General features: G+C 36.6%; 2 protein-coding genes across 6 annotated transcripts in view; one reads left to right on the top strand and one right to left on the bottom strand.

The window, feature by feature from the left end:
- LOC107677600 (PTB domain-containing engulfment adapter protein 1-like) overlaps window positions 1–11,451 on the top strand; it is a 64,333-nt gene extending 52,882 nt beyond the window's left edge. Inside the window, exons 5-13 of one of the 5 annotated variants that reach the window (XM_016472547.1) lie at window positions 1,119–1,217; window positions 3,759–3,896; window positions 3,989–4,105; window positions 6,213–6,299; window positions 6,547–6,732; window positions 8,615–8,750; window positions 9,132–9,226; window positions 9,911–9,921; window positions 10,780–11,451. In XM_016472547.1, the coding sequence (XP_016328033.1) occupies window positions 1,119–1,217; window positions 3,759–3,896; window positions 3,989–4,105; window positions 6,213–6,299; window positions 6,547–6,732; window positions 8,615–8,750; window positions 9,132–9,226; window positions 9,911–9,921; window positions 10,780–10,801 (891 nt within the window). In that variant the 3' untranslated portion in view covers window positions 10,802–11,451. Of the gene's footprint in view, window positions 1–936; window positions 1,037–1,118; window positions 1,218–3,758; window positions 3,897–3,988; window positions 4,106–6,212; window positions 6,300–6,546; window positions 6,733–8,614; window positions 8,751–8,857; window positions 8,916–9,131; window positions 9,227–9,910; window positions 9,922–10,779 lie in introns of those variants that run through there. The other 4 variants (XM_016472550.1, XM_016472546.1, XM_016472548.1 and 1 more) reach the window with 4 other exon arrangements.
- Window positions 11,452–11,593: 142 nt separating this feature from the next.
- col5a2b (collagen, type V, alpha 2b) overlaps window positions 11,594–17,353 on the bottom strand; it is a 25,165-nt gene continuing 19,405 nt past the window's right edge. Inside the window, exons 47-54 of the mRNA XM_016472541.1 lie at window positions 17,135–17,188; window positions 16,788–16,895; window positions 16,651–16,704; window positions 16,442–16,549; window positions 15,656–15,980; window positions 13,168–13,355; window positions 12,772–13,014; window positions 11,594–12,402 (exon numbers count right to left, since the gene is read on the bottom strand). Of these exons, the coding sequence (XP_016328027.1) occupies window positions 12,256–12,402; window positions 12,772–13,014; window positions 13,168–13,355; window positions 15,656–15,980; window positions 16,442–16,549; window positions 16,651–16,704; window positions 16,788–16,895; window positions 17,135–17,188 (1,227 nt within the window). The 3' untranslated portion in view covers window positions 11,594–12,255. The remainder of the gene's footprint in view (window positions 12,403–12,771; window positions 13,015–13,167; window positions 13,356–15,655; window positions 15,981–16,441; window positions 16,550–16,650; window positions 16,705–16,787; window positions 16,896–17,134; window positions 17,189–17,353) is intronic.

The raw sequence follows: 17,353 nt of genomic DNA, 5'->3' as shown, positions 1-17,353 counted from the left end.
CCCCCTGGCCCCTCCCCCCATCCACTCCGCCCTGGCACGATGAACTATGCTCCCTTTCCATTGCCTGCCCCTTGCCTACCCCACGCCCACATCCTGAACCCCCACCCTCCCTCCTCTGTTGGACTTTTGTCGGCACGAGGACGTGCCGTTCCGGGAAGGGGCGAACTGTTATGGTTATGATCTGTTTTGGTTTAGTTTTGTGTTTCCTTTCTCCTGCCTTGTTTGTTTCCATGGTTTTTGATTGATTAGCTCCACACCTGTTTCTGTTTCTCCCTGATTACGTTCCCAGTATTTAAAACCTGTGTTCTCCAATATTCCTTTGTCTGCTATTGAGTTGTTTCCCCTATGTGCTACGTGAGTGTCTGCCTGCCCTGTATTTCCCCGAAGCAAAGATTAAAAGACTGTATTTTGAGTTTACGCCTGTGTCTCCTCGTCTCCTTGTTCCACCTCCGTAGGCGTTACGTAACACCAACATTCCCCACTTTTTTATTTTTTTTGGGGGGTTAATTAAGTGCACCATCCTGGTATTTAAAGTGCACTTTTTTCTTTTTGGAATTTTCTGTGGGAATACACTAATCGCTCTGTTTATACTACAGTACATAGGGGCATAGAATAGTGCATAAGTACATGATTTGGGATGCACCTTTAGAGATTTTAGGTGGCTTTTTTTGGCTGATGAACAACTTTGCAGTGCAACCCTAACATTGGCAAACTCACATTTCCTTTAGAAAACAAATATCGTTGTGAAACATCTGTGTTGTTATTTAATAACGGAACCAAACACTCATTACACAGGTCTCTGCTTATAACTAAAACTGTTAATGAGACTGAAATAAATCTGTGACTCATTCATAGTGGGATTTTTAGAGGACAGATTAAGGGCACAATAAAAATGTCCTTTTCCTGGGTGACATTTCTTTCGCCCAATTTATGTCCAGCTTGGACTTTCTGCAGGTCAGTGCATTGCTCTAGAGACGTGTTTGAGCACCTCATTTCACCTGATGCTCTACTGCTCTCCAGCAGCCTTTAAAAAATGGTGAACACCTCCGGCTCTATCTGCTTTTCCCTTGATAGTATGTATTTGCCCAGTGTGTGCTGAATCACTTCTGCTTCCTTAGTTTCAAAAGCACATCAAGAAGTCAGAGGGGCAGAAAACTCCTAAAGTGGAGCTTCAGATCTCTATATATGGTGTGAAGATATTGGACCCTAAAACCAAGGTAGGTTTTCTTAAATACTGTATAAAATTGTCTTATGTTCAGTTACAGGAAGTGCTTTATGAATAAAGATAAAACCACATAGCTGATGTGATTTCATGCATGGCAACTAATTTAGACTTAAAAAAAAGTCACAGTAATTTATTCAGCCCCATGAACTACCCCACTACTGTCCTCACACCTGCTCTGACAGAACAATTAAATGCAATTTAGCAGAAAATTAAATGTGCTATCTTATCTTTCAAACATTTACTGTTTAATGTCATGCCAATTAAGTGCTGTTAGCACAACTGACAGAATTATTTCATTCCAATACTAACTAATTCAGCAACTAAAGTAACCAATTAGCACTTAATAAATGCAATTAGATGTGTTTGTTCAAAACAAAATAGCTCTGTCAGGATCTGAAAAGAGAGCCAATGTTTGTGAACAGTAGTAGAAAAATCATAAATGAGATCTCTCAGATGTATATTCCAAAAACATTTAACTTTTTGTAGTATTAATTATAAATTAGCCTTTGAATAATAACTATTAAAAATATTGTGGAAAACAGACTGGGTTAAGTGTCTAAGATACGACTCTAACTTAAGAATACAAACAAAAGACAAAATGCCTATTTTCCATTTCTAAAGCAAAGGTGGCAGGTTGTTTAATAGCAGAACCTTCTCACATGAGAAATCATTTCTGCTGTCATGTGTAACGTGAGATGGTGTTGTAGATAGAATCACAGTATCTGCACATTTGCGGGAAATCAGTAATAACCAAGGGCGATCGCTTCTGGGCATCAGGATTGCTTCTGGGCAGTTAATGCTCAAAGGGGAAAGATGGGGAAATTTCAAACACTAAGTGAATTTACAATTGCAGTATCCCTCTTTAGACGTATGCTGTAATGCTTGTCAGTGTGAATGAGTGAGAGGACATACAGAATGATCAGCTGTGAAACAAACACTTTTCCATCAGTATACTGTATCAATCATCATTTACAGTTCAATAATGAATTTACTGTACAATTCATTAACCTCATTTTCAATTTAACTTGAACACTGCATTTGTCCATGTAAATATCTTTTATTGGATTTTGGGGCTGTATATGAAAATAATGTGATTTCTGGGTATTTAAAATGAAGTATATCTCACAAATTAAACCATAAATGGATTTTGGGAGTGGGCCATTGAGAACTATGTATAACAAACTTAATTGTCATGAAATCTAATTTATAGATGAGGGATCACACATCCAAGTGGAAATAAATATACTAGTCTACTACAAAAAATGCATGTGTCCCCGCTTTTGTTATACATACAGTGACAAACATCTGCAATTTTGCTTCATTAAAAAGAATAGTTCACCCAAAAATTTTAATTTGCTGAAAAAAGGAGAAGGGTCTGGCTGCAGCCTGCACCAGGTGAGCCCAGAATAAATGCAACACGCACAGTTTCGCGTTAAGTTTTTTCCCATATAGAATAAACTGTCTACAGCTCTTTAAGTGACGTCGCTAGCGGAAGCACAAGTGTCTGAGAATGCAAGTCTGAGAGTGCACGTCTGAGAGTGCAAGTGCAGGCTGCAGCCAGACCCTCTTGGAAAAAAGTACTTACCCTCAGGCTATCCAATATGTAGATGAGTTTGTTTCTTCATTGGAACAGATTTAGAGAACTTTGGCATTATATTACTTGCTCACTAATGAATCCTCTGCAGTGAATGGGTGCCGTCAGAATGAGAGTCCAAACAGCTGATAAAAAACATCAATATTCCACAAGTAATCCACGTGACTCCAGTCCATCAATGAACATCTTGTGAAGTGAAAAGCTGCATGTTTGTAATGAATAAATCCATCATTAAGACATTTTAACTTTAAACCATCGCTTCTGGCCAAAATATGTCTCTGATCCATAACACTTAAAAATCAACTGTTGTCATCTCGCATCAAAATCCACCGACATATTTGTTTACACTCGTAAAACATCTGAACTTAAAAATGTCTTAATGATTAAATGAAACTGCGACGGCACCCATTCACTGCAGAAGATCCATTGGTGAGGAAGTGATGTAATGCTGCATTTCTCCAAATCTGGTATGTTGAAGAAACAAACACATCTACATCTTGGCTGGCCTGAGGGTGAGTATATTTTCAGCTATTTTTAATGTTTGTGTGAAGTATTCCTTTAAAACAACGTTATTTTAGGTCGCATTAAATGAATCGGTCAGCAAGAATTATAGTGGCCTCAAGTCTCTATGTAATGAGTTCATAATATCCCTACCACTTTTTAAAACAATATAAATAAGCACCTCTTATGCATAAGCTCGTCAAAAATTTTATCAAATATTTCCTGTTAATTTTGGAGAAACATCTGAAAACGTTAAATAAACTTAATTGTTGAAACATGTGAGAACACAGTTCATTCTCCCAAGACACTTAAAAATATAAACCACTAAGCAATAAAATTTTCCTCTAGGCTGTTTTCGATTTGTTGCTTTTTGCCTCAAAATAGGTCAGTCATACCAGTGAGCTTTTCATCTGAGTTCAACTCTCTTTCCTGTTCCAGGAGATGCAGCATAACTGCCAACTTCACAGAATGTCCTTCTGTGCAGACGACAAAACAGATAAAAGAATCTTCACCTTTATCTGCACAGAACCCGAGACGAAGAAACACCTGTGTTACGTGTTTGACAGTGAAAAATGTGTAAGTAAATACGCTTGTAATATCTAACAAAAGTTACATACACAAGAAACCTGATTTGCTTAATGATAGCAGTATGTGCAAATCTCACCCAGGCGGAGGAGATCACTCTTGCTATCGGACAAGCCTTTGATCTCGCCTACAAAAAGTTCCTAGAGTCTGGTGGAAAAGATGTAGAGACAAGAAAACAGATTGGAAACCTTCAGAAACGAGTAAGATTATGTTCTTGGAATATTGCTCACATGTTGGAGATGTAGATATGAGCCTAGAATGCATTCTCACTCAAACACACTTATACCAGGGGGATTCTTCAACTATAGGCACTTTTGGCCCTGTGGAATTTTAGAAAATAGCTTTCTTTAACCCACACTAAACACACTTTAACCCACACTTTATTTCATTTGTCCAACGGTAAAGATTCATCAAGAGAATTGTTATTTATCTCTGAATGCTATGAAAATTCCCTCCATCTCAGTTTTATTTTATGTTTAACAGCATTCTGTGATGGAAATGATGGTGGTTGCTATATTGTTAAGTAGTGCTGGGCGGTATGACCAAAAATTTATATCACGGTATTTTTCTAAATTATACCGGTTTCACGGTACATGACGGTATTTTTTTTTTTTCATGCATGACCAGGTGTTAACCATATTTTCACCAGGTGTTAACCATATTTTCTACTGATTGATAGAGGAAATACTGCAGTATGTTGACTTAAAATGCCCTATTTTACTGTCATGATGAGTGAATATTTGGCAGGGGGCGGTGGATATTTGTGGCGGTCAATGTGGATATTGTGGATGAGTTCTTCTGTGTCATCACGTTCTATTAGTTCTACAGCTTCAGTTTCGGAACTTTCACGGTTAGTAACACATACAGCTGTTCCCTCACGACAGTGCAACAGTGAAAAGGGACCCCTTTCAAACAGTGTCGCTTTCTGAACGTTGTTTAAGCGACATACTGAACTATGGTATTTTAAAAATTCATATCATAACAAAAATAAACACCGGTATTCGGTATGAAGCGGTATACCGCCCAGCACTATTGTTAAGGTTATTTTCACAGCAAGTATTATACAGTATGTATATCATGAATACACTTATATATTTTCAAACTTTTTGCATAATTTGTCTAATTTATAGTAAAAAATATTCTTGATATTTACCTTGATTTTTGTGTTTTCTTCAAATATTATTTAATCTCAAACATGCTGTCTCTGGTAACCAAGTACTTCATTAGAGGCTATATTTTTGTGTGATTAGAATTGTGGGTCTTTTTTCATGTAATTTTCACACAATAAATACTGAAATTGTTAGTGTGTTTTTAACTTTTAATAAAATATTTCACATTTAATAATTATTTTTTGTATTAGGGAATTTTAATAGTTAAAGTTAGAATGTGGGTCTGGGACAAGGGTAAAATTATATAATATATACATAAAAGTTATTTAAAAGTAGCAAAAGTAAATGATGAAGTAAAGTTTCCCTAAAAAGTTTCCAAGACTGTTTTAATATCATCTTCAAGTTAAAAGCTGTTAGTTTTTATAAAAATCAACCCCTGAGACAAAAAAGTGCCTGAAGTTGAAGAAACACCCATCAGTTTGAGAGTTGATTCTTGGAAGAATGTCAACAAACAACAACATGGAGGAAAGCTTGCAGTTGTTTTTAAATGATTTGTATAGTATGGGGGAACAATAAGAACAACAGTGGAAAATATGGATGTGGGGGGATATGGGGAGCAAACTTTTTGTAGACTGGTGCACACAAGGGTTTAGAAAGGGGGAAAAACGTATTATTTGGGTTGTTGTCAATAAATAGCTTTCATCTAACAAGTTTGAGTCTTGTGTACTACAAACTTTGCTAATGTCAATCTGTGAATCCGCATGGCATTAGTAAATACTGAAAATATGAACGTGGGAAAGAGGCCCATACCAACAATTATTACTTTTTCAGGATAAATGAAACACAATGGGAACTTTGCTGCTTTCAGTCTTTTTGACGGCTGTGCAGAAGAATCAGAGGAATCAGCTCTCCCCCAATTCTGATTCCAGTGTAAAAACATTTACTGTGTGCCGCATTACAATGTCTGCATAAATGCTCCTTTTCATAAATTATACTGTATGCCGCTTAAAACTCAGCTTCCTTTGAAGTGTAAATACGAGTATAGATAGGCAAATGTAACCAGAAATTCACTGGCTCATAATCCCGTGAGCAGGCTGCGGGGGCGTCCTGTATCCCAAAGACGTATGTAGAATGTTTTCATGTGATTGACAAATGAAAATGTGAATGTTTTTGTGCAATGTGCTTATGTTAATTGAAGATTCAGGATTTGGAGATGGAGAACTCAAAACTGAAGAAGAAGCTTAAGGAGCTGGAGGATCAGCTGATGGAGTCTCACTGCTCGCCAGTACGTTCAGTAGGAAATGCTTATCATTCCAGTCGAATGCTGCTCTTTCCTGCCAATCTCGATGATTCTGTTCTCTTTCAGTTCATCAAAATGTGTTTTTCTCTTCTATCTACCCCGCCATTTGTTTTTCCCTTTTTCTCCATTCCAATCTATCTTTCTCTCTCTCTCTCTCCGTCTCTCCCCAACCCCCAGTGCCCTTCTTCAGCACCTGCATGTTAATGTCTCTAATGAGCCGTACATTTTGCAGAAGCCGTCTGCCTTGTCCTGGTGTGGTGATGATGTCACATCACTGTCCAGCCTAGAGATCTCCTCTGTCACTCTAACGCCTGTCAGCTCACCCGATTCCAGCCAATCAGCAAGCTTGCTCACCCAGCCTCCTGCTAAGCCCACCCACTCACAGCCCACAAGTGGTTACATCGTGCCACGACCTCGTGTAAATGTCTCGTACGCAAAAAATTACACTTCATACTTCAAACAAGGGATAGTTCACCCCAAAAAAAGTTATTTTGCAGAATCTCCAGACTGCACTTTTCCGTATTAGGAAAGAAAATGAGAACAAAAAAGACAAAAAGCACCGTAAAGATACCATAAATGTGGTTCATGTGATTCATGCAATATTATTTAGTCTTCTCTGAAACCATAGGATAGCTCTGTTCAGAACAAACCATAGGTGAACTATTGTCTATGCAGTGGTTCTCAAATGTTTTGGTGACACCTCCTTTTGATAGTCAAAAACTTTGGCAGCCCCATCCCATATTCAATATTAAACAATCAAATATATATAAATGTTAATGTATTAATTTAATTAAAGCAGTAAGCTACAACTACAGAAACTTCTTATATTATTAGAAGTTTGGTTTTATGTTTCTAACAAAATATAGTTTTAAATGACAAAAAATAGTTTGTATGTAACTTTGGTAACACTTTAGTATATGGACCAATTCTCACTATTAACTAGTTGCTTATTAGCATACCTATTATTACCATATTGGCTGTTTGTTAATGCTTATTAAGCACATAGTCTGCATGACCATATTCTACATCCCTAATACCCAATATCTGAACTTAACAACTACCTACCTAAGTGTTAATATGCAGAAAATTTGTAGTTTATTGAGGCAAAAGTTGTAGTTAATGGTTTGTTTATGGCCGAGAATTGGACCTTAAAATGAAGTGTGACTACACTCTAAAAAATGCTGGGTTATATTTATCCCAGCATTTTTTAGAGTGTAACTTTTTATATGTAGGCCTGCATTATTCTGTTATTTTCTGTAGCAAGGAATTTGAAAAATATGTTTAAAGTAGATGAATAAGTAATACTGCTTTGCAGGTGCAATATAAAAGGAATGATGATCCATATGATGTGCATTATTCTAAGACTTAGTTCCAAGTTCGTTTGATAACCAATTATAATTAAAGTGAAAATTGTTTCCTCATCCATTTCATTCTGGCATGCATAGGATAATGTTGTTTGCTTACATAACTGCAGTGTACGCCATACTTTCACCCAAAAATTAAAGTTCTGTCATCATTTACTCAACCTCTACTTGTTCCAAATCTGTATTTTCTTCTGTCGAACACAAAAATATTCTGAAAAATGTTGGTAACCAAACAGTTGACAGTATAGCCATCGACTTCCACAGCATTTTCCCCCATACTATTAAAGTTATTGGCTACCATCAACTGTTTGCTTACCAAAATTCTTTAAAATATCTTGTTTTGTGCTCAACGGAAGAAAGGAACTCTTGAGGGTGAGTAAATGAGGATAGGTGAACTATCCCTTTAAGAAAAGAAGAAACTAACACAAACCTCATTTGTTTCTCGCGTCAACACTCTTAAAAATAAAGGTTCTTTATTGGCATCATTGGTTCTATGAAGAACCTTGAACATCCATGGAACCTTTCAAATGCAGAAACGTTTCTTTATAGTCAAAAAAGGTTCTTTAGATTTTAAACATGTTCTTAAAAAATGAATCTTTTAGGAACTGTTCATGGAAAGGTTTTCTTGGGAACCAAAAATTATTCTTTTATGGCATCACTGCAAAAACACCCTTTTGGAACCTTTATTTTTTAAGAGTGAACGCAGTCAATTAAAATTATGAAAGTTAAGATTTAATAGCTAGGGAAGTCTCCACACTTTTTGAGAATTACTGTTTTAACCTTGTTCTTACTAAAAAAAAGAAAAGCATTGTGATAAAATGTAGCCTATACAGTGAATTTACAGTTAAATGCGTATCACACGGATGGAGTCTGATCTTACATTTGGACTGTTTTTGATGCATTTGACACATTTTACTCTTATATCTACATTATTAGGCTGGAAGCATACAAGCTAGAGCGCCCTCTACTGACATATTTGATATGGTTCCATTCACTCCCGAATCTCCAATAACAAGACGATTGAACTGTAACGGCATCTCATCTCCGTACCTGCCTCCAAAAAAAGACAGAGGTGGGGGCTCTTTATTTCTGCTGTCTCACTTAGATGAATGTGTTATATTTTCAAGCACCTGAAGGCAAAATCCATAATTGCTAATGTAATGTGCTTTTCCATAAAAGGGTCCATTGGAGTTGAAAACAAATGAAGCCAAAGTATAGATGTTAAATGGAGACATTTGTTAGTATGCAGTTGAGAATTTCACTGATAGATTTTTTGTATGTATACATTCATTATATATTAATTTACATTTGTGTATATATATATATATATATATATATATATATACATTTGATGCATTTTCAGTTGCAAGGGGTGATCATGAACTATTGCACATTTAATATAAGTGTCTGCTAAATGACAGATGATTTACTTGTTCATCTGGTTCTGCTGTAGATATAGACCTGTTTGGAGCAGAACCATTCGATCCATTCATTTGTGGACCAGCTGTCTTCACCCCAGACATCCAGTCCAAACTGGATGAGATGCAGGTGAGCATATTTAGTCTTTTATGTTTTTTTTAATCTTTCGTTTAGATAAGCAGCAATATTGAAGTCAATGATCAATGTGATGATTAAAAATATTGACAGATAATCGATGTGTAATAATATATTATGTATCCCTATTTTTATTCTGTTAAATCTATTTTATTTTTGTAATACCATGCAAGTACTAAACATTATAGGATTGAAGCACAATCTTTATTACAACTGTACCACATATCATAAAGTTTTAATTTTGGCTTGGACGCAGTGTGTAAATTTGAATGCTAAAAACGATGGTGTAAATAATTTTGAACCTGTTGCTCACATGCTTTGAAGTAGGATTATGACAGAATTCTTGATACAGGAAAGAGAAATGCTCTCAGTAATGTGTCATAAACATACAAACAGCAGAAGCAGCCAACATGATTGGCAGACAATATTATTAGATCAAAGTATGCAGTATTTGGCTGGCAGCATTCACCCCACTATATTATAGACCGTTGTTAATTCCGATTTCAATAATCCAGAGGATTATGGACGTTTCCGTTTCTGAGGACATAGTACCTGTTATGAGATTATTAGAATCCGTAAGTGTCATTTGCACTTATGTGTCTGTAAACCCTGTAATCCTGAATAATTCAATTATCTTCATCTCTCCTTTCACCCTGAATGCCACCCCCAACCTCTCAGCGGCAGAGATGGTTTGTACATGTTCATTCGTGATTCACTTCACAGTGCTCTGGTGTTTTGATATGGTTTTACAAGATATACGTTTTGATTTACAAGCATGACATGTGTTGTCTATTTTTTGGTTTTTATTGTATGTCTCTTAATATATTAAACCCAATTTTTTTTTTTTTTTTACATTTTCTGCACCTTTCTTTGTTCTTTCAAAGTATAATCATCAGAGGCAAAGTGCTTTGAAGAACTATGTCACTGACAGGTGTTTAGTTCTGCAGATTCTGTGTGATGCTGGTTATTGCATGCATGCCATCTCAGTGTTTTTTTTCAGAGTAATTGAAACATAAACTTGTTTTACACACACATATAAGCAGTACTGTGCAGCTGCAAGTAGTTCAGCCCTAAGCTTATTTTTGCAATGTGCATGCAGAAAAAAATGCACTATCCATAGAGACTCGTTCCTATTGGCTGCATGCATTGCGGCTGCATTCACGAAAGTCAACATTTCACAACCACAGATGCAGACGAACAGCTTTCTAAGGCTATTGTGTGGAAACAACATAAAAATGCTGCTGGAGTTACACTGCAGGGCTGTTTACATGTGCGATGTAAAACATACTTTAATGTGGTTTTAAACATTTTTAAGATAATCTTAAATGTATATAAACTGCTAATCTGTTATGCATTATGACAATGTTTGTTGTAATGTCAATAATGTTATTATATAAGTTTTAACATTATGTTATATAAGTTATTATGATATTATATAAGTTATTCTATAGTGTTGTCTAAACCTTCATTTAGCTTCGTCATTGACCTTGTTGTGTGTTTATATTGAGCTCACGGTTTTGTTTATCTTTTGCATTGGTTTTGCATAGGAGGGGTTCCAAATGGGACTGACTCTAGAGGGGACGGTGTTTTCCCTGGATCAGGTGGACAGCCGATGCTGATTTTGAAAGACGTTTTTGTATATGCTGTGATTCTTGACCACAAAACCCTCAAAAAATGTCACATTAAATATTTGATTTTGAATTGAGTTTGAAAGAAATGTAGCAGGAGCCATAAGAAGGTCTGTAGAGGTCATTTCTATTTTTATATGCTAAAATCAGCTGATTGTACATACATTTTATGATTTGTGTATTTTAACTTCTTAATCTTATAACAGAAATTGTTGAAGAAGTGAAAGACATTTTCTAGAGTTTTGACCAAATTTAGACTGTTTAAATTCAAAGATGCATTCATTCATGGCCAAAAGTTGTGTTTAGAATCTTTTATACCAAATTATGAAAAAGGTAAGGTGGTTGCAGAGGCAGTTGCTCATGTTGTAATGGTGCAATCATAAACTTTAATGTTGTATCTAAAATATTTTATAGATTTATAAGCCTTGAAATAAAATCAAAAACTGGTGGGTCTTTCATGTTCAGCAAGATCATTGCTGAGGTTTATATTTCCAGATGTTCAGATCCTTTTTTACTTTCATTGATGGCTGTTTTAATATTTGTTAAATGCGTATCACTTGCTCTTTGATGGTGAATAAATGAAAACGGATAGCACACTGTATTAGCTTTGTGCTTTTTTAACAGCCACAAACTCTACTAACAGAAAACAGTTCTTGTTTTCAGACATTTATTCATGGTAAAAAATCAATAGAGGTCTGTTGAAAATGAATTCAAATGTTTTTTAATTTGGCATTCATTACAAAGAATTGACCCCCTTAAGAGTACAAATGGGCATGTGCTGTAAAAAGCTGGATAAAAATGTTTCTTTGTCCTGTATTATGGGCTAATTAGCCTTTTAATGAGACCAGCATTGGTTTCTGTGTGAGTTCTCATTAATAATTAAGTTTAAATGAATCATCTGTCCAACAGTTTGCTATCAACAAAAAACAGTAGTTTTTGGGCTTGGGAAGAGAACTGCTGGGGAATTGAATGCAGATATGCCGTCCTGAATAACTATCCCACTTTAATACAACACAAACAAACTCATGTCTCTCATCTCTCCACTTGACCTTCAAAATCCACTTGAAATGATTGTGATTTAAGAGTGAACAACATCTTCAAAACAATATACAGATTAGACAGACAAGGCACCATCAAATTTGTAAAACATGACTTTTTCAATTAATTTCAATGAATGTTTTCACACATTTTTAATAACACCTGGTATATAAAGTATAAATTAGAAGGTCCATATAGTCTTTCATGCACTCGTACACCACAGGCTAGTGGAAACCATCATGAATAATCATGAAATAAAGGTCAGACATTCCTCGAGGCCCTTACAGATGGTGTTCGACAATAAATACTCTACTGGCAGAGTGCTCAAGTCCAAATGATGATGCTTTTATCCTGGTTTCATGAGAAGCACACATGGCCGATATCAATGCCAAACTCCTGATCTTTGCCACCTACGTCCACTGGAGCCAAGTCCACAATGGGCAGCCGTGAAAGTGTTTGTGTGCGGTACTCAAAGACGGTCTTGCCCCATTCACCGTTGGGTTTCTGGTGGGAAGAACAAAGAGGAACAATAGTGAGGTTGTTTTGCATTGGCAGCATTTTAATAATATTTCACAGTTTACTGTTTTTATTGTATTTTTGATCATATAAATGCAGGCTTGGTGAGCATATGGTACTTCTTTCAAAAACATTCAAAAGTCTCGACTGAGACTTACGTTATATTAAAATACATATTTAAAATGATACTCCCTTCACAAGTTTTAATGTAGTGTAGATTCCTTTTTAAAGGGTACCTCGATAGTAGATTAACTACTACAGTCAACGATTTGCAAAGTAGCAACCCCAACACTAATTCCCATTTTATGTAAATAATAAATGTTGTCAAACGATATAAAGTTAAAGATCTGAACATACAGAGCAGCCGTCCTCTAAGACTGTGTACTTCAGACGGTTGCTGCTATATGCCTTGATGTCCTGTCCATCAGAAGCCTTTAGGACTAAAGCCTTCTTCAGATTGCTGTTTTTCTCATCTTTATAGGCCACGCTGTTTTTGCAGTGATAGGTGACGGTCTGTGCTGCTTCCTTTGATAGCAGACGGAGAAATCTCAACTGGACGGATACAGCGTTAGCTGGCGTCTCTTTGTCTCCATAGGTGAACTGAAGAGGAGTAATAAAAGGTCAGGGTATACAGTAAATTTAACCACATACTGTATTTGTACAGGAATACAGGGCAACATTTTTAACTTTATTTATTTGTAATTTCCTTTTTTTGATTTAAAGTGAAATGGTCATCATTGTAATCATATTAACCTTAGTCCCCCGGTTCATGATTGCTCCAAACCAGACTGGTTTTGGTATGCTGGAGCGTGAACTCCACCAGTTCTTTCGTGGGATACTGGCAGGGTTGGCAGGAATACATGTCTCCCCCATTTCCATGTTACAGTACACTTGGATGGCATCTCTAGGGCTGCCCTCATTTGGGTCTATCCAGTATTCACCTGTAATACGTTGGGAAAAGAAGTTATACACAAGAGTACAGCGCTCTCTCCCACCTTCAATACCACGACTGAGGTGCCCTTGAGCAAGGCACCGAACCCCCAACTGCTCCCCGGGCGCCGCAACAAAAATGGCTGGCCACTGCCTCGGGTGTGTGTTCACGGTGTGTGTGTCTTCACTGCTGTGTGTGTGCACTTTGGATGGGTTAAAATGCAGAGCACTAATTCCAAGTATGGGTCACCATACTTGGCCACACATGTCACGTCACTTATACTTGATCCTCACATATACACTGACATAAAAATCATTCTTTTTTATTCTATCTCACACTGGATTCTAACTCTTGTGTGTTTTTTCTCTACATATATGATTTGGATTCATGGATTTTGAATATTGGTCATTAAATCTTTGGTGTGGGCTAATTCAAGTGATCTGGATCATTATCCAGGTTTAGTTTCAGCTCACTGGCAGATGACCGCCCATCAGTTTCCAAGTATAGGTAGTACAAGCATGCTTACTGTGGGATGCTGTATTTGTTTTATGCCTGACATGGGAATCGGGAATCATGCAGGTAATTCCTGTCAGATACAACATAACCGTTTTTTATTGATTAGCTGTGGTTCTGTCTTTCTACCCTCCGATTAAGGCAATTCTTTTTTATTTCTGCTAAGGAACACTGTGTTTAATGCACTGACTCTAATTATTTCTACAAATTGTGTTTATGGGCAGGAGATTACTTTCTCACACAATGCCTGCTGGTGTTCCATAACTGTGTTAATTACATAAATAAGATGTTAAAAAAAAGGTGTTTAAACCCATCTGCAATTAGATTGTGGTTAAAGGCCTGTAACATTCAGCTCCAGTGTTTTCTTTTTTCATGATATTGTACACAAACACACAAAAGACTTTAAAGGTATAGACATTTTTTTTTTTTTAAACGGGGCCACAAAGTGGTTTACAGAACATTTGAGAAAAAATTAAGACTTTCCAAAATATATTTTGTAGGGTTGTCACAGCAAAAGTGTTAAGGACATTATTGTAATAAAATGTTTAATGCAATATTTTTAACGTTGTGAATTTATATTCTTATAAATAATGAGTAGATGAGTAAATAATCATAAGTATTTTATTCTGTTGCGAGCCCTAGTTTTAAACAGTAACTAAATCTGATTATTATTACGATAAGTTTTTCTCTTGTTATTCCAAATCCATTTGATCTTTTTTGAAGTAGTTATTGGCTCTTTTTCTTACAATACACGCGTTTTGGCAAGAGGAGCCCTAAAAATGGTATTAAAAAAAAGCCACCATAAAAGTTTTCCAGTCAAATATCTAAACATCCTTACAACAAAATAAATTTACCTTAATGCAATGCATATTGTATTAAAACTTTTTTTCAGGGAATGTATTTTGAATAAAACTGTATTTTGTCTTGTTTATTTATTTATTTATTTATTTTACCTGATTTTTTTCCATTTAAATTAGTCTTACACTTAAAACTAGTTAACCAATCTGCCAGTGCAATGAGACAAAATGTACTTGCATTCAAAACATTCTCTAAACAGAAGACTTGATATCTTATGCAGTTTTTTCTCGCTTATCAGGTAGAATTATCTTTTTTATTGTTTAAGAAAGTTTGGGTTACTGCAAAATATGATGAAGCATGATGTGTTATATTACAAGCATTCTGAAGCCATACAAGAGCTTGGAAGAGCGGCGAAATTGAAATCAATCTCCATAGCTCATTGAAATACAGCATGCCAAGATGCATCATGTCAGGTTTGACGTCTATCACTTCAGAAGGCTCTCAAAATGGAGCATGAGTCATAAGAGTGGATGACTTAAATTTCTCCTTTTTTCTCTAAAATTAAGTCATTTGGGTTTGGAATGTCAAGAGGGTGATTCATTTTTTTGTGAATTATTCCTACAGAGATGTATCATAAATGAAAACAAAGGTATTCCAGTTCATGCTGTACCTGATCAGGGTCAGTAAAACTAAAGCATTCAGAGCTACTTCTAAACTGCGTGTCGGTTTGTCTCACTCACCGCTCTACTTCAGAAGGCTCTCAAAATGGAGCATGAGTCATAAGAGTGGATGACTTAAATTTCTCCTTTTTTCTCTAAAATTAAGTCATTTGGGTTTGGAATGTCAAGAGGGTGATTCATTTTTTTGTGAATTATTCCTACAGAGATGTATCATAAATGAAAACAAAGGTATTCCAGTTCATGCTGTACCTGATCAGGGTCAGTAAAACTAAAGCATTCAGAGCTACTTCTAAACTGCGTGTCGGTTTGTCTCACTCACTGCTCTTCTTCAGAGGATAGCACTGCTTCAGGTCCTGACACGTGCGGGCAGGATATTGGCGAGTGCCATCAGGACTGCGCATGCTGTCCAGCTGACTTCCCAAGCTCTTCAAAGACAAGTGAACCTCACTGTCGACCCGAACCGTATCAGATCCATTATTAGGCCTTGCCTCATCCTCGTTGAACTCTGGCGGGGGAGGTGGAGGTTCCTCTGGCTCGGATTCGACATCAAGGTCAAAGTTTGTTCCAAAAAGGTCATCCACAGCGGCTGTAGGGGGGCCAGGAGAACCTGGGGGTCCAGGTGGGCCGGGTTCTCCAGGTGGTCCCTACAGACAGACGGGTGAATACTGTTTATGCAGAATTTTAGTGTTGATACATCTAAACACATTAGCAGCATCTGGTAATTAATCATGATTATGAGTCATGAAGTACAAAGTGTATCCGATTATGAGTAATTAAGGAAGGAAAATTGGCAATTGTCAAAAGAGAAATGAAAACACGTTATAAATTGTAGATTTTTTTGTTGCATCCGAGACAGTGATTGAATGCACAGCCCAGCTGAAAAACAACAAGTCATTTGCGATTTTAGTTGGTTTTCAGCGAGTTTAGCTGGTTTCTCAGCATGGACAAACAACTGTTCAGCTGGTCACATGTGAAAAATGCCCAAAACCTCTCTAGACCAGCAAAGACCAGCAAACGTCATTAGACTGGTTTAAGATGTTTCAGCAAGAAGATCCAATCTCATAACATACATAAAATGCATCGTAGACATAATCTCATGCCTCACCTCAGGTCCAATATCACCAGTGGCACCTCGAGATCCAGGAGCCCCCACTGCTCCATGTGGACCTATATCTCCTTCTTTTCCTGCTGGACCAACAGGGCCAGGGGGTCCCTAATAATGACATGTTCAGTATTAAATTCTGTTCAACATGCATGTGTATTGCTGGTACTTTGAGAATTCAAATTTCAGTGATATTTGAATCTGTTGCTCACTCTTTGCCCACTTGGTCCAATGATTCCTATAGCACCATCATCCCCTGTAGCACCCTGGAGGGAAATGATTGACAGATGATTATCAGAAGGTAGTTACTGTATTGTGTGACAGGTGACATATTGTCCATTATACGTACTGAACTTCCAGGAAGCCCATGGAGTCCAGTGAAGCCACGATGGCCCTTCTGACCTCTCTCACCCGCATCTCCTTTGTCACCTTTATCTCCCATTGGTCCTTGTGGTCCCTAAGGTTGATTAGAAGAAATGTAAGCTTGGTTGATAAACACAAGTTGTAGGGTCCCCTTGTGTTATTTCCACAAATTGACTTGTCTTTAGATAACACTTTTTTTATATATATATTTCTATTGTGCGAATTCAGAGTTGATTTAATTTAAGTGCATGTCTCATTTGCTATCATTCAATTGTATTTTATATATGAAAATGATAAAGTTACCAGTATCAATATGTAAATATGCAGACTTACTTTTTTCCCTCTGGTTCCTGCTTGACCATCAGGACCAGGTGGACCTCTTGCACCCTGTCAGCAAAATCAACCAATAAAAATGGAATAAAATAAAAATACAGCATAGCTATTTCAAATCCGACAAGATTAAAGAAGTGCCTTTGTTACATTACATTATGCAAATGTCAATCTACATGCTTTTAAAGGGGTGCTATTATGCTTTTTCACTTTTTCAACTTT

This window comes from Sinocyclocheilus anshuiensis, unplaced genomic scaffold (assembly GCF_001515605.1).
Source record: "Sinocyclocheilus anshuiensis isolate Anshui unplaced genomic scaffold, SAMN03320099.WGS_v1.1 scaffold472, whole genome shotgun sequence".
NCBI lineage: Eukaryota > Metazoa > Chordata > Actinopteri > Cypriniformes > Cyprinidae > Sinocyclocheilus > Sinocyclocheilus anshuiensis.
Note: the sequence above shows the minus strand (reverse complement) of the source record. Positions and strands in the feature narration are given on the sequence as shown.